The sequence below is a fragment of the Muntiacus reevesi genome, chromosome 3 (genome assembly GCF_963930625.1).
Source record: "Muntiacus reevesi chromosome 3, mMunRee1.1, whole genome shotgun sequence".
NCBI classification, from domain to species: Eukaryota; Metazoa; Chordata; class Mammalia; order Artiodactyla; family Cervidae; genus Muntiacus; species Muntiacus reevesi.
This window is the reverse complement of record NC_089251.1, coordinates 182,171,354-182,189,157: the sequence shown is the minus strand read 5'-3', so window position 1 is coordinate 182,189,157 and position 17,804 is coordinate 182,171,354. Positions and strand designations below refer to the sequence as shown.

At 36.0% G+C, this 17,804-nt stretch overlaps 1 protein-coding gene across 7 annotated transcripts in view; it reads right to left on the bottom strand.

The window, feature by feature from the left end:
* Nucleotides 1-17,804, bottom strand: part of REPS1 (RALBP1 associated Eps domain containing 1) — an 87,859-nt gene that overhangs the window by 36,057 nt on the left and 33,998 nt on the right. For all 7 annotated transcript variants that reach the window (XM_065931263.1, XM_065931265.1, XM_065931264.1 and 4 more), the window contains exons 2-8: nucleotides 12,692-12,815; nucleotides 10,848-11,044; nucleotides 10,561-10,714; nucleotides 9,482-9,606; nucleotides 8,816-8,978; nucleotides 8,474-8,537; nucleotides 6,736-6,890 (exon numbers count right to left, since the gene is read on the bottom strand). In XM_065931263.1, the coding sequence (XP_065787335.1) occupies nucleotides 6,736-6,890; nucleotides 8,474-8,537; nucleotides 8,816-8,978; nucleotides 9,482-9,606; nucleotides 10,561-10,714; nucleotides 10,848-11,044; nucleotides 12,692-12,815 (982 nt within the window). The remainder of the gene's footprint in view (nucleotides 1-6,735; nucleotides 6,891-8,473; nucleotides 8,538-8,815; nucleotides 8,979-9,481; nucleotides 9,607-10,560; nucleotides 10,715-10,847; nucleotides 11,045-12,691; nucleotides 12,816-17,804) is intronic.

The window sequence follows — 17,804 nt, the reverse complement described above, 5'->3', positions numbered from 1 at the left end:
ACTATCTGAAATCTTATGGTTTAAAACTTATTTTCCTTTCAAGTAGCAAAACAAATCCAAGAATTCTTCAGTCATGAAGGTTCAAGGTTCTAAGCTCATTTAACAGCTTCATCTAAGCAAAAGTAACTATATCTTTTATTTATTTGAGGTGTAAATATTACCTGTACAAGAAAAAAAATTTAATTTAAAAAAGCAGGTTTCAATAAATTTTGCGTTTTCAAAAACAAATCCTATTAAAGAGTACTTTTTTCATTCATATTTTTAAATGACAGAGGCAAGAAATGCATATGCAGAAAGAAATTAAGGACTCAGTTTAAGATATGCTTTGCCTTGAACGACATTACATGGATCAAAAAACTGAGCTCTAGTTCAAAAACTAATTCCACTTCTCCCTGATACTCCACAAATGAAAACCTATTCAGTAAGCAGATCTTAAGAAGGACTCAATTTCGAATTAAAACCAAAGATTTTTTTCTAAAACTGAAGTAAAAGCATGCCCAACAAGGTTTGAAAAGAATAAAACATTTACCCCAAATATTAATTAAATTGCACTTGTCTTTCTCTTTTTGCAGTATTTATCAATATTTTATAGCAAATACTGTTTTGACTCAACTATTATACTCCAAAGAAAACTACCTACAGATAACACAGAAGGTTTCCATTATCTAAGGATACCTAAAAATGGGAAAAGCCCATTAAAGCTAATCCAATTAAAATAAGGACTCAAGCTTCATAAACAGAAAACAACAACTAGAAACTGGGGCTTTATCTTTAAGACTAACATAGAAAATGAATGTAAAGAATAAAAGATTAAAAATCTGGGGTGAGATTTGGTGGCACAATTAATAAAGCAAGAATTCAGTAGTGTGCATCGTTACTGAGGGCCTGTAAGTAAATACAGCAAAGACATAGTACTGTACAAGAGGACGAGGCTCCCATTCATTTCCATGGAGCTCTCATCCTGACAGAGCAAGACAAACATCCTTCACTCCATTCTGACTTTCACAACACAACCACCAAGATAAAATCTCATTTCTGCAAGAATAATTAAGGGTATCATTAAATAGTCCCAAGACTCTCATTAAATCTACTGTATTTAAACCGCAATCTTGTTAAGCCCCTAGTGTCATTCTTGCAGAGATTTTCTCTTTTAAGTGTGAGCTAGCCTTGTTTGTCACTTTTCTGTGACAAACAGATAAGTGTTTGTCAATTTCTGCCACGAATCTGAGGAGGCTAAGTGTTTTTTCCAATTTCATTAAGTGGTGCCCCTTTGCCAGTATTTACAGTTGTTCTGATCCATCCGTTCCAATACCCCACATTCTGAAATGATGCCATTAAGAATGTATACAGATATGGGGTGGGGTGTGCTTGAGAACTAATTCCTTAGATGTAGTGGTAATGGTGAATATTGTGCCTATTTTTATTATTTTTATCTCTGCAACTAAAGGCACCTGAAGAGCAAACTTTCCAAAACAAAGACTCAACTTTCTTTGTACAAAACAAAAATGTGGTTTTGTTTTTTTTTCCCTAGCACCATTTTAAAGATAAAGCAAGGAAATTATCTGAAAATTCCATCAATATGAAGCTGGCTGAATTAAGGAACATTCATATGTATGACAAAGAATGTGACAACTCTATATGTAATAAGTGCAGAGATGCCCAACATTATTAGAAAAAAATTCACAGATGTATAGTGTGATTGTACTTGTGTAAAAACAGCTGCATGTGTTATTTCTGTGGGCTTTTATATGTTAAATTTTCTGGGTGAAAGAACCTAACATTAATCAACCTAGTCTCAAGTATGGCTTTTTGGCAAATTACTCATAAATAAAAAGTCTCTGGCTTTAAAAACATTCATGTTAAATACCACTAGAAGCTTGGGGGCCTATGCTATGTACTATATTAACAACAATGAAACACACTGAAATTTACTGCTTAAAGAAGTGATTATGGAAAGGACACAGAATAGTGAACAAATTCTTTTCCATCTTTGAGTATCTCAACCAGATCCTACCAAGGTGCTCATGTGAGCTGTGTGGTGTGAAGACAGGAAACAGTTTTAAAAAATAAGTGGTTCAGTCATTTAGACATTTCAAAAACATAAACGGCTACTTACGTACTCAATTTGCACCCTGTGAGATACTTAAATATAATGAACAAGACAGATCTGGTTACTACCTGCCCGGGAACCTCTAAGCTAGTTTAAGAGACTGACCAAATGATCACATAAAATATACATAAAATAGCAATTGTGCTAAAAAGACTATTCTTTGGAAACTGAGTTTAAGACATGGAGGGTTTGTTTTTTTTTTTTGACATGGAGTTTTAAGATAAATAACAACTCAACATGCTTTCTTTTTTCTTTAAGGTACAGTTGTGGTAGGCTAGCACATAACCTTAATCTTTCTTTCAAGTGGGGTGCATAAATTGGGAGATTGGGAATCAACACATATATGCTACTATATATATAAAATAGGTTACTAATAAGAACCCACTGCACAGCACTGAATATTCATTGGAAGGACTGATGCTGAAGCTGAAGCTCCAATACTTTCGGGCACCTGGTGTGAAGAGCCAACTCACTGGAAATGACCCTGATGCTGGGAAAGACTGAAGGCAGGAGAAGTGGGGGGCGGCAGAGCATGAGAGGGTCAGACAGCATCACTGATCCAATGGACAGGAGTTTGAGCCAACTGTGGGAGATAGTGAAGGACAGATGAGCCTAGTGTGCCGCTCATGGGGTCACAGGGTCAGACGTGACTTAGCAACTTAACAATGAGAACTGCATTGCCAAATTCAGAGATGGTCAATGTTAAATAGTTTAATTCAGGTCCACACAAGTACTTCTACCTATGAGCCTTAGAGTTTTTCTGGTTTATCCGATATTTGTGCTTAGTCACTCAGTCGTGTCCGACTCTTTCTGACCCCATGGACTGTATCCCACCAGGCTCCTCTGTCCATGGAATTCTCCGGGCAAGAATACTGGAGTGGGTTGCCATGCCCTCCTCCAGGGGATCTTTCCAACCTAGGGACTGAACCCAGGTCTCCCAAATTGCAGGCAGATTCTTTACCATCTGAGCCACAAGAGAAGCCATCTGATATTTAATCCTATAAATCTGTTCAAATGACTTTGGATAAAATACATATTTATCCCACCGATGTTTGCACGCCTACAGAAAACTTACTTCAAGCAACTGTAACTCGTCATCACTGTTCATCATCTACCTTTCTATAAGAGTTATTTAAATTATAAATACAGAATACTTGTGGAGCTAATGGCTCAGTGGTGTAAAGAATCTGCTTGCCAATGCAGGAGACTTGGGAGTTCAATCCCTGGGTCAGGAAGATCCTCTGGAGAAGAAAATGGGAACCCATTCCAGTGTCCTTGCCTGAGAAAGTCCATGGACAGAGGAGCCTGGCAGAGTCCAGTCCATGGGGTTGCAGAAGAGTCAGATATGACTTAGTGACTAAACAACAAAATAACAACAAAACATCATAAACTTACGACAACAAATGATTTTATTTTCAAAGACAGAAATGTTAAACATTTTACTTTAAAAATGGCACATATTTAGCATAATAATGGAGAGTACATCATGAGAAATGCTGGGCTGGAGGAAACACAAGCTGGAATCAAGATTGCCAGGAGAAATATCAATAACCTCAGATATAGTGATGACACCACCCTCATGGCAGAAAGTGAAGAAGAACTAAAGAGCCTCGTGATGAAAGTGAAAGAGGAGAGTGAAAAAGTTGGATTAAAGCTCAACATTCAGAAAGCTAAGATCATGGCATCTGGTCCCATCACTTCATGGCAAATAAGATGGGGAAACAGTGGTTGACTTTATTTTTCTGGGCTCCAAAATCACTTCAGATGGTGACTGCAGCCATGAAATTAAAAGATGCTTACTCCTTAGCAGGAAAGTTATGACCAACCTAGACAGCATATTAAAAAGCAGAGACATTACTTTGTCAACAAAGGTCCATCTAGTCAAGGCTATGGTTTTTCCAGTGGTCATGTATGGATGTGAGAGTTGGACTATAAAGAGAGATGAGAGGAGAAGAATTGATGCTTTTGAACTGTGGTGTTGGAGAAGACTCTTGAGAGTCCCGTGGACTGCAAGGAGATCCACCCAGTCCATCCTAAAGGAGATCAGTTCTGGGTGTTCATTGGAAGGACTGATGGTGAAGCTGAAACTCCAATACTTTGGCCACCTGATGGGAAGAGCTGACTCATTTGAAAAGACCTTGATGCTGGGAAAGATTGAGGGCAGGAGAAGAAGGGGACGACAGAGGATAAGATGGTTGGATGGCATCACCAACTCAATGGACATGGGTTTGGGTGGACTCTGGGAGTTGATGGACAGGGAGGCCCGGCATGCTGCAGTTCATGGAGTCGCAAAGAGTCAGATATGACTGAGCGGCTGAGCTGAACTCAATAATTATTTACTGAGCTACTTAGTGCTTGCTTACAAAGTGCAAGGTCCTGAGAATACTACAATGAATATGATCATTTCCAGTTTTTTAAGGTGCTCAGAATGTTGTAGTAGAAAGAAGGGGACAAAAGAACAGGATTCAGCATAATGTGTACCGAAATGAACAGCAACATAGGATATGCTGCGACAGATCAGAGAAGACAGAAACCACCTATGCCTGGAGGTCACAAGGGCTCCACCGAAGGGATATTTATAATATCCCTCAGGTCAGCCAAAAGAAAGTGTTTAGGTATTTCTCCTTTAATTGAGAACTTCTAAAAACACAACTATTTAAAAATGGTTTTTAAAGATACTGATTGAATCACAGTGTCACACAACAATTTCTATACTTCAATGGACTTTGTGTCATATAAATCTCAGGCTTACAATAGGTAGGAGAAGAAAGATTAAATGATTCTTCCCACCTCCAAACAGAATTCCAAATTTATCATTTATAAGTAGGCAAAGCAGATTTTAATCTAATATCGTGTGGTCAAAACATTTACAATAAATGTGATTGGAAAACCATATAATATTAGAATTGGAAAAAATTGAGTCTTTGACACCTTTAAAATTATAGTTAGAGCAATAGCGTATAGATACATGCAGGCAAAAAACCAGAGTGTCTCTTTGCCAAACAAATCCAGCAGACATAAAGAGACAAATGCCCAGGAAAGAACTTCTTGAATCATCAGTCTTAAAACTCCATCAGATCAACATGACAAAGAACAAGACTTTATTTAAATTAAAGAAAGAAAAAAAAAGACTACACTGCAAAAACGTGAAAGCCAGATTCACCTATCTGAATCCAACAGTTAATAAGACCAGAGAAGTCTCCAGAAAATGACATACAACAGAGCAAGTCTGACTTATTTCTTGTTAGTACACTATCAGTTTTTTAAAAATTAAAGTCATAGAAAATCTCAACATACAAAGTCCAATTTATAAATCAATGATACAGCAAGTCTGTAGCTATCACAACTGTTTCCCTTTTGGCTTACCTAACAAATATGCTAAATAAAGAAGTAATTTTTATTTATTTCTTAATTAGGTAAACCAAAACAAAGCAAAGTTATCTAACAAAAACACTTAGCTTTCAGCTCAAGTTAGAGGATAACTGATACCAAATAACTACCTGAAATGATCAGGAAAATCCTGGGATTCTCACAGGATAGTGTTTGTAAAAAACTGAAACCAACAGTAAATTATTTAATCAACCTACTGGTAGATAAAGAGTCAGTATATAATTCAAGTCTTAAAATAGGAATGGTCAAATTCACATTTCAGATGGAGAAACAGATAAAAAAACAGAGTGACTGGTGAGAACGTGCCCAAGGTCAGAGAGGAACTGACAAACCAGAAGCACACTCAAGTTCTTAACTCCAAGGAGACCTGTTGTCTTCCGGACAGTAATGACGTGTTTATGGTTCCTTCCGTGTAATTTAGAAAAAGAAGTCAGCTCATTTCATTTCTGAGTTAAATAGAAGTTGCTCTTTTAAGAGCCAAATTCTGTTCTATCTTCTTACAACTATAAAATTCCTTCCAACATAATACACAAAAGAGAATTTAGATTTAAAAAATTTGAAAACAGTAATTTAGTTTTAATTAAACTTGCTAAGAATTTAGCATTAATTTCCTCTTATTCATTCAGAATGCAAGGAAAATGTATTCTATTCTTGTTTCCTTTTAAAGAAAGCTACCAGGCAATTTGAGGCCTTATAAAAACATTCTAGTAAATATTTTTTAAAAGCATTATCTATAATCAAATACAAATTTCCCAGACTTCTTCAGAGACTGAAGAAAAGAAGTGGGCTTTTTAAAGGAAATGCTTTCAGTTTGCAAAGATCTAATGATAAATCAGGCATTCCCTTCAACAGATCAAGATACGTTAAATGAAAAAATGCTGATAATGAAGACTGCCTACTTTACCCACTTCAGGTAATTTATAATACAGTTAAGTGCCACAAAATAACAAGACACTGTGAAATGCTCTTCAGATCGTCACAATTCGTGAGTGTTAAGTGAAACAGTGGCATACATAGTGGCATATATTCTTCATCTTTTTATTTCAAGTTTACTAAATAAGTGAAACCATTATTTCAGGTTTAACCCATACAGTCTATTCTGATGGCAAATCTATGTACTTCTGATGAAATGTCTAAGCTCTTAACCTAAGTTATCACATCTTGATTTTGCTTTAGGAATCAAGTGTTATATTTGTGGAAGTATGCAGTCAGGTCTCTTCAGCTCCTGATCTTACCTGCTGAATCTTCCAGATCAATCAGTTTGGGCATTAAGCTTTCAGGGAGTTTTTCTGGCAAGTCATAGCCATTCTTCCTCGCAACTACCAGATGAAAAGCAGCACAAAACTCATCCAGTGTCAAGGCTCCATCTTTATCAAAGTCTGAGAGTTCCCTAGAATAAAAACTTATTATTAATATAATCATATTCTGCTTTGGCTCCTTTTAGGTTTCAAAAAGAAGCAAGAGAAATTCTTTCCCAGAAAAAAGCAATTAACAATTTAAAAAATTCCACAGATGGAAGGCCATGTAATGAAACAAGTATGTGCATGCTAAGTTGCTTCAGTCATGTCCAACTCTGCGACCCCACGGACTGTAGCCTCACAGGCTCCTCCGCCCATGGGATTCTCCAGGCAAGAATACTGGATTGTGTTACTATGCCCTTCTCCAAGGGATCTTCCCAACCCAGGGATCAAACCCGGGTCTCTTATGTCTCCTCCATTGGCAGGCAGGTTCTTTACCACTAGCACCACCTGGGAAGCCCAAAACAAATGTGAAAGTGAAGTTGCTCAGTCTTGTCTGACTCTTTGCGACCCCATGGCCTGTAGCCTACCAGGCTCCTCAGTCCATGGAATTTTCCAGGCAAGAGTACTGGAGTGGGTTGCCATTTCTTTCTCCAGGGGATTTTCCTGACCCAGGATTGAACCCGGGTCTCCCACATTGCAGGCAGACACTTTACCGTTTGAGCCACCAAAACAAATACAGCAAATTGTTAATTGTAGGCAGTGGGCATATGGGTGTTCAAGACACAATTTTTTATACTTTTCTGTGTACTTTAAAATCTCATATAATAAAATGCTGAAAAAACAGTTCCAATAAATAAAGTCACCAAAAAATGACCTTTAACCCACATGCATTTCTAGTAAAAGGATTTAGTTAAACCCTGGGTTACTTAATAATGTCACTGAAATTTTTAAAAACTGCTTTTGTTGTTATCAAATTTCTACATGTATGCATTTAAAGCATTCAACAGAATTACAAGTCCTGATACATTGAGACAGCAGCCCCACCCTGGTGTCCATTTCCTGGTTGCAGAAGCAATCATTTTTTAATTTATTACCTTAAATTACATAAATGTTAACAGCATGCATATATTGCCAGTTCTTGATTTTTCAGTTTTAGGCATTATCTACTTTTCCTACCATAGTATCCTATGCTTCTAAAGATGCTACTAACAAAGTAATTTAGAGTATAAATAAATACATTGATATAAAGTAGAAATAACATGTATTTATCTGATAATTGCTTTTAAAAAGTAATTTGTGAATGCAACTTGTGTTCTGATGGCTAATTTCAACTACATACCAGCTATCCTGAGTCTCAGTCTAAATTTAAATCGGAGCTAAGCATGTTCTTGAGATCATGCCTTGCTATAGGACTTATTTACCCTGTTAAAAACCAAATGGGATAAACATAACCATGTATGAGCAAACCAGCTTTTATGCCACACATTATTCTTTCAACAAGAAACAGCTGATACAGCTTAAAAACTTTTAGCACACTTTAAAGAACTACTGCAGAGTAACCACTTAGTTCCTTTCTGAAGAGTGAGAGGAAGCTGGATATTATAAGGCAATACTGAGTTCTTTGAGAACATTCTTGAAAAGGTTACTCTAATAGTTTAAGTTCAAAATTCTACCTGCTGTAAACTCCTTTGAAACAACCCACATTATCCAACTAATGATATATCATACTTACCAAATATGAGAAAGTTCAAGAATAGGAAGTTTTGATTTTGTAAAAAACTCTTTAGCTGCAGATCCTGAAATATTAAAACAGTGTTGTTTAGTGTTATTATGGACTTACAGCTCCAAGAATAAAACGTGAGGTAAGAGTCTTAAGACTTCTGTCACTGAGAAAAAGGTAACCTTAACATGTGTACATATCATATTTTTGGTTTCCAGTGCCTATAAACTTTTTAGGCAATTTGAGAATTAATTTATCCTTTATCATCACTGACCAATAAAACCATGTCTTTGAGATTATGAAACTGAGACCATCCTATCCCATTTATAAGAACTTCTGTTTTTAACAACTCACCTGGAATAAATCCGTTTAGATCAGGCTGAATGGTTTTAAATTGATTTACATAATACTGTCTTTGTTCATCTGTTATTTTCCAAGGATCGTCATAACTACTGGATTGCCTATGAATTTCATTGGCAGTTGTAGCTGAGGCTACAGTTCGTACTGTTGTCTGGTCCTGTAATGAAACATTTTTTCCTCAGTACAGTATCTATCTATATGACTATATGGACCAAGATTGTTAAGTTACTTATCTTTGAAAGTAAAACTTACTTTTTGTGGATGTTTAAAAATATGTCTTAACAAACTCATCAGCAAACCACATATTTGTTATATAGGTTATTAAACATTTTTGCACAAAGATTACATAAATGTGTAGAATGACAGCAATATGTAAGCAACAGAAAGCTATGTAAAAGGTGCTAAGAAAGCCAAGCAAATACATTCCTAGATGCAAAAACCTTTCAAAATTTCACTATGGAATTAGCAAGAAAAATCAGCCAAAACTTTCAATAAAACATTCCAATGAAAAGACTTGAAGAAAAGGCACAAAGCTCTTTTTTTTAAATAAAAGAGTGAACTTGTATTTATAAAATGTGCAACAGCAAAATATAAAAACAATGACAGCAGCAATACTCTTAATGAAGCAAATAAAAATGCAATACCAATAAAATGTCACACCTGGACAGAAGCAGGATGCATGGTTAAAAGAGTACTGGTTGGTGGAGTATCTGCAAAACTGACCCAATTTTCTTGAGGTGGAGGTGGAGAATGTCCTGACCACACTGCATCACCAGCAGAAGAACCTAAAAACAGAATGGGTAAACATACTGACTCACTTTTGAAAGAAAAAATAAAGTTACCAGGTTTTTAATGATAACAAATCACCACACACATGAACAAGTTTTCTTTTAAAAAGCTAACTCTGAGGAAATAATAACCATTTCCAAAATGGAATCTTACCTGTCAATTTAAAATTATACCTCATTTGGCATAATAACCAGTTTATTGCTATAATAAGCAATACAGCAGCAGAATCATTTTTATAACAAAGTATACTTCCCTTCACTAATATAATATATATACCTGGGAATATATCTTCAATATAATATATCTCTTATACATTTTACCCTTCAGAGAGAATCTGATAACTATAAACTTTTGTCTAAGCATCACAGATATAAGTAAATGCAATTACCACTCAATTTACTTAGAAACTTTCACAGTTGGCTTTTGCTTCTATTTAAGGTACTTAATTGGAGAAGGCAATGGCAGCCCACTCCAGTACTCTTGCCTGGAAAATCCCATGGACGGAGGAGCCCGATAGGCTGCAGTCCATGGGGTCGTGAAGAGTCGGACACGACTGAGCAACTTCCCTTTCACTTTTCACTTTCATGCATTGGAGAAGGAAATGGCAACCCACTCCAGTGTTCTTGCCTGGAGAATCCCAGGGACGGGGAAGCCTGCTGGGCTTCCGTCTATGGCGTCGCACAGAGTCGGACACATCTGAAGCAACTTAGCAGCAGCAGCAGCAAGGCACTTAATGGGTCTGAGTAAACTCCAGGAGTTGGTGGTGGACAGGGACGCCTGGCGTGCTACAGTCCATGGGGTTGCAAAGAGTCGGACACGACTGAGTAACTGAACTGAACTGAACTTATAAATTAAAAGCTGACTTAGAGGCAACTCTTAAAGGAACACTATCAAGTTTCCTTCAATTTACAACCCTTAATAAATGTTACTTTAAAAAAATTTCTAAGTACCTGATTGTGCTTCACCAAAGGGAGACCAGAATGGTCCAGGTCCTGCAAGAGGCCTCTCACTATTTCCTCCACTGGGATGACGGTTGTGCTTCCTCCATGTGTGTGGAGAAGTTGGTGGAGACTGCTGTGGCGAAACTACTGGGGACACAGGTTCCTAGAAAGAACATCATTATGTGAAAATTTAAATTTTAAGGTAACATTTTCATTACTCAGGCAGTCAATAAATGTTGTAGTGTTAAGCATTCTCACAGTCTATCAACTGATAGCATGAACATGTACGTGATTACCTGCTGGTCTACAGATGCACGAGGCTGGACAGGATCATGGCTTGTGGACCCTTTTTTCACTTGTCCCCTGCCAGGTGGTGGGGGGATTACACCAGAGTAAGACCCTTGATTTTCAGAATCTGAAGAATATGAGGTTGCATGACGAGATTCCTGTTCATTCTTTGAAGCAACAAATCTTGGCAGAGGAAGGTCCTTTACTATTAACCACAAAAATAATTATTACTTCAAAATAAAATAGGGTACACACATTAAAAACTGAAATGAGATGAATTTGCTATTAGAAAGAATGTTTGCAAAAACTAAGACAGAAACAACAGATACAAAATGTTTATCGCCACAAAATTCAGATCATCTCCCTTAGATTGTTTAGGGAAACTCTAATGTAGAAGGTAGTAGTAACATCAAACTGTCACTCTAAGGGGTTAAGATGTATGAAATGTTCAATGCATGTCAGATTTTTTTTTGTACTTTATATTTATCTCATAACCATATAAACTTTAAAAAAAAAAACAACCCCATTTTACAGATAAAGAAACTGAGACTCTAAGATGCCAAGGTCACTGACAGTAACTGACAGGATCTGCACCCAGGTCAGTCTGACCCTGAAGCGTAGACTGTTTCTACTCACACTGGTTCCCTAAAGGAAGATGTTAGAGCTCTAAACAAAACAAGAATATGTCACTAAGTTTGAAACTAGATTAATCTAGACACTTTCATTGCAGAAATTCCTGAGAACATCTTACTGTCCACCTACCAAGGACACAGAACAAGGCGTTAGTTACACCTCCCACTTTAGTCCCGCTTACGACACTCCTACATGCAAATATTCTACATTCACTTTTAAAGAGAGAAAAGGATATAAGACTGAGAATGTCTCTGCACATTTTTAGACTAGAATACAGCAGCAGCAGTATCTTTAGAAGAAAGTGTACTTCCCTGCACCATGATTACCTGCATTTCTCTTTAGAATCTCCACATTAAGGAGGGAAAATAGTAATGCTTATGCAGCATTTATGTAAAGAAAATAAAAATTACCTAAAAAGAGTGTAAACTCTCAATTCTAGAACAATGAAATGAGAGCTCCACACTGAAAACTTCTGGATGAATAATAAACAGAGGTGGTACTTAAAACTGTTTTATAAAAATTCTAACATTACAGAAAACCTCAAGTTTTCTCTTCCCACCCCATTCCCTATGAAAATCAAGGAACTCTGCATTTAAGAATGAAGAAGAAATTCTTAAGGATTTAATTCTTAAGAAATTAAGAATTTTCAACTACTTAGACACCAACGAGCCTTCAAATATTAGAAAACCAAATTATCCTAGGTGACACTTATAGGGTGGGCAGATGTTTGTATTTGGGTTTTAGTCTGCCAATATTTTAATACTGTCTCTACCAATCAAAATTTTGGTTAACTAATACTTTCTAAATTTCAAATGGAACTTTCATAGCTTTTCCAAACTGGAAAAGTATAACGTTTTATACTTAGTGGCAAATATAAGGAAGGCATATATGAAGGTAGTCACTACAACTCATCAGCTACCTTGATAAAATTATTCATCTAAATTCTAAGCAATTTTTAGTAAATTAAAGTTGCCATTTAAGTTTTTATATTACCATAAAACATGTGTGAAGTACATAAATGCCATAACGAGTTAAGGTAGACATATTTTTCTAATAGTAACAAGTGAAAAATGCATGGCAAAAATAAAATCACGATACTTTAATTCAAGGTCACAAATGCCACTGAAACATCAGAAAGGCTCCATAGTTCTACTGACTTTATTTCATTTTTGATTAGAAGTTCATTTTCATTTCAGTTACTAATATATTCCATAGTTACCTGTATTTATGCTTTCCACTCTTAAAGGGAAGCCAGACTGGGCAACAGCTACAAGTTTCAAAGCAATATAGAATTGACTTCTTCCAAAATAACCAAGTCTTGTTGCACCACAAAGCTCCATAATCTATAAAAGAAAACAATGTTAATATAAAGAATTATGATAATAATTCTCCACATAAGCAACTATCCAACCCCTGTTTATAACTTTTCCAAAATACATAGCTGACATATGGCATATTACTCTCAACTGACAACTCTTCAAGTTTCAGTTTTAAATGTTTGAAAATAAAAAGGCATTGACCTTACAATAGGTTATCATTCTCCTACTTAGTAAAATTCATGTGATAAACAATTATATTTTGTTAGAATAACTTTTCTCTTAAGAATCATATCTTTTAGAAACAAACGTACCATCTGTTCTTCTTCATAAACACTGTGCATACAATAGGTCCAAAAGTTTCTGCAACCAACAGATTATAACCCAGTCATTTAAGGTAAGCCATAAAATGACTTACTAAGTGGGAAAGGGCATGATCCATAATTTTGACCACATAAGCACAAACTTTAAAACAACCAGATACATAAAGATTCTACCAGCAAGTTTGCCAGGTGACATTGCGAGTATGGGTTATTTCTCTTTACTTTCCAGATTATATTTAATGTGGTTATGCTACTTTTCTTTAAAACAACAATTTTTGTTTGCCTTTTTTCAAAAAAAGCACGAAGCCTTTTAAGGATTGTTCTAGTCATTCGATAAGGATTCCTTGACTGGCTACTCCAAGCATCAAACTGCGCTCACTCACTCAGTCGTGTGGGACCCTTTGGACTGTGGCCCACCGGGCTCCTCTGTTCATGGGATTTTTCAGGCAACGATACTGGAGTGGGTTGCCATTTCCTTCTCCAGGGGATCTTCCCGCCCAGGGACCAAACCCATGTTTCCTGCACTGGAAGGCAGAGTCTTTACTGCTGAGCCATTGGGGAAAAGAGACTTTTAGGTTACAAAATTAAATTATAATCCCAAAAAGTGTATTAGTATCTACTATACAGACATCACAAAGTAACCTTAAAACAAGCACTAAGTAACCATGTCTCAGCTTCTCAAAAATCCAAATTCTTGTACAAAGAGAGCATATTTAGTCTATTTTCTTTTACCCAACACATTCAAAGGAAGATTAAGGTACCTGAGATGTTGTGGTACTAAGTCAAAAATAAAGTATTTAGTAGAACTGCAAAAGTACCTATCGATGGTTCAGCAATATATCACAATAACAATAACCATTTGTTTACTTGCACAAGGAAAGACGACAGTCATTTTGCTATGAATGATCACCATGGGAGGAAGTTCCTGTTTCTGCCACTAAGGGGCATCACTTCTGTGTAAATTTAAAAGGGCAAGGAGGATAAAGAGGCAGGTTTACATTAGGAGAACTGTGGGAAAAGGAAGGTGAGAGTCAAGAACGGAGGAGCACAAGGGTATGAAGGCACTGCGTTGTGGTTACTGTGCCCACCTGCAACCCCCTCTGGGATCATTATACATCTGAGATACTTCTCCTTATAACCCAAAGGTCCTAAAATACACCAGGTAAGAGCCAGATAAAGGGAGGACCTAAAAGGAGATCACATGTACTTTGTTCATCCCTGTTACATCTGTTTCAGGTGCCTGTGGGATCTTCAGTGGGAGATACCCCGGGAATAGAACAAAGAGCTAGAGTTCAGAAGGGAGTACATTGAGAGATGCTCTGTACCTAGGAAGCAGACAGGAGGTCATGACTGAAGGTGGGGGACCAGTAAACGAGACTGCCAGGGTCATGACTGAAGTTGGGGGACCAGCGGACAAGACTGCCAGCACACCCAGAGTGACAAAAGGAAACCGAGCTTATCAAAGAGAAAGTGGGAAAAACACCAGCAGAAAGTGGGAAACCAAAGGTGGGACAAGGCTTTGGAAGGCGAGAGCAAGCTTTAAAGGAAACAATCATTGCACATACAGATTTACATACAAGGTATTATGAGAAGCAACCTAAACTCACAAGAATAGATAAAATTAATTATGGAATAGCCATATGAGAAAAATATGTAGCCTTTAAAATTCACTTATAGGATTAATGTTATGAAAGCAAAAAGCAGTATACACATAAGCATAACCCAATTCTCTTATAACATATACATAAAAATGGTAGTGAATATGCCATCATTTATTTCTGGGTGCTGAGATTAAGGGATATTTCTATATTTATTTACATGAGGCTGTATTTACTCCAAAAATATATAATATTATTTAATCAGAAAATTGATAAATAATTTCTAAAAAAGAGAAGCAGTAGAACCCCCAAAAAGGAGGGGAAATATACTTGATGTTTTGCAATTATGTCTTGTTACTTGAGCAGTTATAGGGATGAGGTAGGATAAAATCCAGTTTGTGGGTTAAGGAATAAACAGGAGGAATTTAAGTAGAAAGACAAGTACAAAACAGGTTAAAATATTTGGCTTTAAAGAAAGTAAATTTAGAAGGGTACTTCTGCTTCTCTTAAGTCTCAGAGCTAGTTCAGCAGAAGAGGCACTGGAAATCAGGTCTTTTGAGTCCAAACCCAAAGTTCTTCCCAAGATGTAAGGGTGGAAGTGGGGAGTGGGATGGGGTAGAAGAGCAAGGAGAAATACTATCCTTCTACTGTAGCAGACATAACAAAATTTTAAAAGTCTGTATGCCAAGCTGCCGCCTCAGGAAAGATGTTTTGAGAAGAGTAGATTAAAAAAATCAGAGGCAATAAATGCAATTATTCCTCTCCAGCTCGTCTCGGCTGCATCCCTTTTGAGACTCGTTCTGTGGCCCCCGTCGGGCATGTGTGTCCCCGTGTGAGCACCAGAGAGGAAGAAACAAGTTATGACACATAAACTTACAAAAATAATACCTGACAAAACAGTTTAAAGAAGTCTATCAAGATTAAATTACCAAGAAGTCTAAATTACTATCACAATCTGTGAATTAGGCAAAATCTGTCTCTAAAGAAATATTTGGAATAAATTCCTAGAAGGAGACCTGCTGGACCAAACTATCAGTGTATTTTAAAATGTTTTACCTATCGCCAATTGCCTTTCCAAAAGGTCACTGAAACTTATTCTCTCACTGTCAGTATACGAATGTTTCTCATCTCTAGTCATTTCATCTTTTTCTCCAGCAAACGGAAAGGCCACTCACACACTTACATGCATTTATTTTTGACCCCCTGTGTTACACAGTTCTACGTAACTATTCCTGGATCTGTAACATTCTTTTTTTGTCATCTCTACTTTATTTTTTTTTTTAAACAATTTTAAGTTGGGATATAGCTGCTTAACCTTCTTTTAAAATTACTTTAGCTTTATAATATTTAAATACCTGGAGTAAGGTTAGCCCAGCCTTCGCTTTTTGTTCTTGTTTAGAATTTTCTTTGCTATTCTCATGTTACTTAATCTTTCAAATAAATTTTAAAATACTTATCAAAATAAATTGAGGTTTTAACTGGGACAGCAATTTTCATGTACAGTCTGGTTTATAACTTTAACAAGACCACTTCACTGTTTTATCATTAAGGGCAATGTTGGCTAATACTGTGCAATACCTTTGTTAAGAAACTATTTAGCTAGTTCTACTATTCTAATAGTTTTGTTTGGGGCTTTATATTTTAAAAAACCACAGAGAGATGTTACTTTAATTATGTGCATTTTGGGGCAGAAAATGAGAAGATAGTTAATTTATCTCTTTGGCCTTATTAATATTAATAGTTCTATTAATAGAGTTCCTAACATCAAACCACCCTTTGATCCCTAAAATGAATTCCACTTAGTTATGGTGCATTACATTTTCAAATAATATTTATATAAAATTTTAATCACAATCTTAAAATGACTAAGTGTACAAAAAATATTATATCTGAAAGGTATGGAATTGATATGAGTTGGCTTTGTAAGCACAACTAGCAAACTTTACTTTTTTCCTGCTCTAAAATACTTTAAATAGATTAGGAATTACATAATCCTTAAAGATTTAGAAGACAATTCACCAATGACACAGGCTGGGCACCTCTGATACACAACTCATTTTCTTCCATGTTATTGGGAATAAACTAGGTTTTCTATCTCTAAAATATTTGATAATTTCCAAGAAAATAATTTATCACCTCCAAATTTAGAAATTTATTATTAGTTCAGCATTATTCAAAGGAGTCTCATTCTTAAGTGTGTGAGTCTCACACTTTTAATCGCCTCTTTATGGTAATTTCCCCTTATTCTAAATCATGTATATTTGTCCAGAAGCTCACACAGCTATCTGATCATGAAAACTACTTAAAGCCCCTAAGATACAGAGTCCCACACCCTTTCCATTAGATTCCAACTCATTTAGGAAACCCAGGGCCAGTGAGTGACTGCTGGTCTACTGCTGACAGCTACTGAAAACAATTAACCTTTATCTTATTAACATCACAAAATTTATATGCTCATGGTAAAAGAAATAAGAACTGATACAGAATTAAAAGTTCTTATAATTCTCATCAAAAGTAACAATTTTTTTATGTTCTTCCAATTTCTCTACACATATAACAAACACATGAGCACATATACTTCACATACACTTTTCACCCATGTAGGGTCATACTATATATGATTTTTTCCACATACTACTATTCAAAGATCTTTTTGTATCAGTATATATAGTTCTCTTTCATTTTTTTTAACACAGCATTCCATTGCATGACTATTCCTACTGCAAATTAACCAGCCCGTTACTGCTGAACATTTACATTTTTCCAGCTTTATATTACAAATAATGCCATAAACATTCATGTGTATGTCTCTATCTTTGTACACTTGTACAACTGTAGAACAAATCTGCAGAAACAGAATATGCTTTAAAATGTAACAGTCAAGTACTGTAACTCTGAATAACTGTAACATCTTACTGAAGGGCACAGAATCCTGCCTGCCTGGTTTTTCTTTTTTCTAGGAAAAGATAAAGTAGATGGTAGTTTGCTTTAATACCTACAGAGATTACTGTTGCTAGGCAATCATTCTATATCATTCATACAGTATTTGAGGAAGTTATGTAATTTTAATGTGCCTCAGTTTCCTCATATGTAAA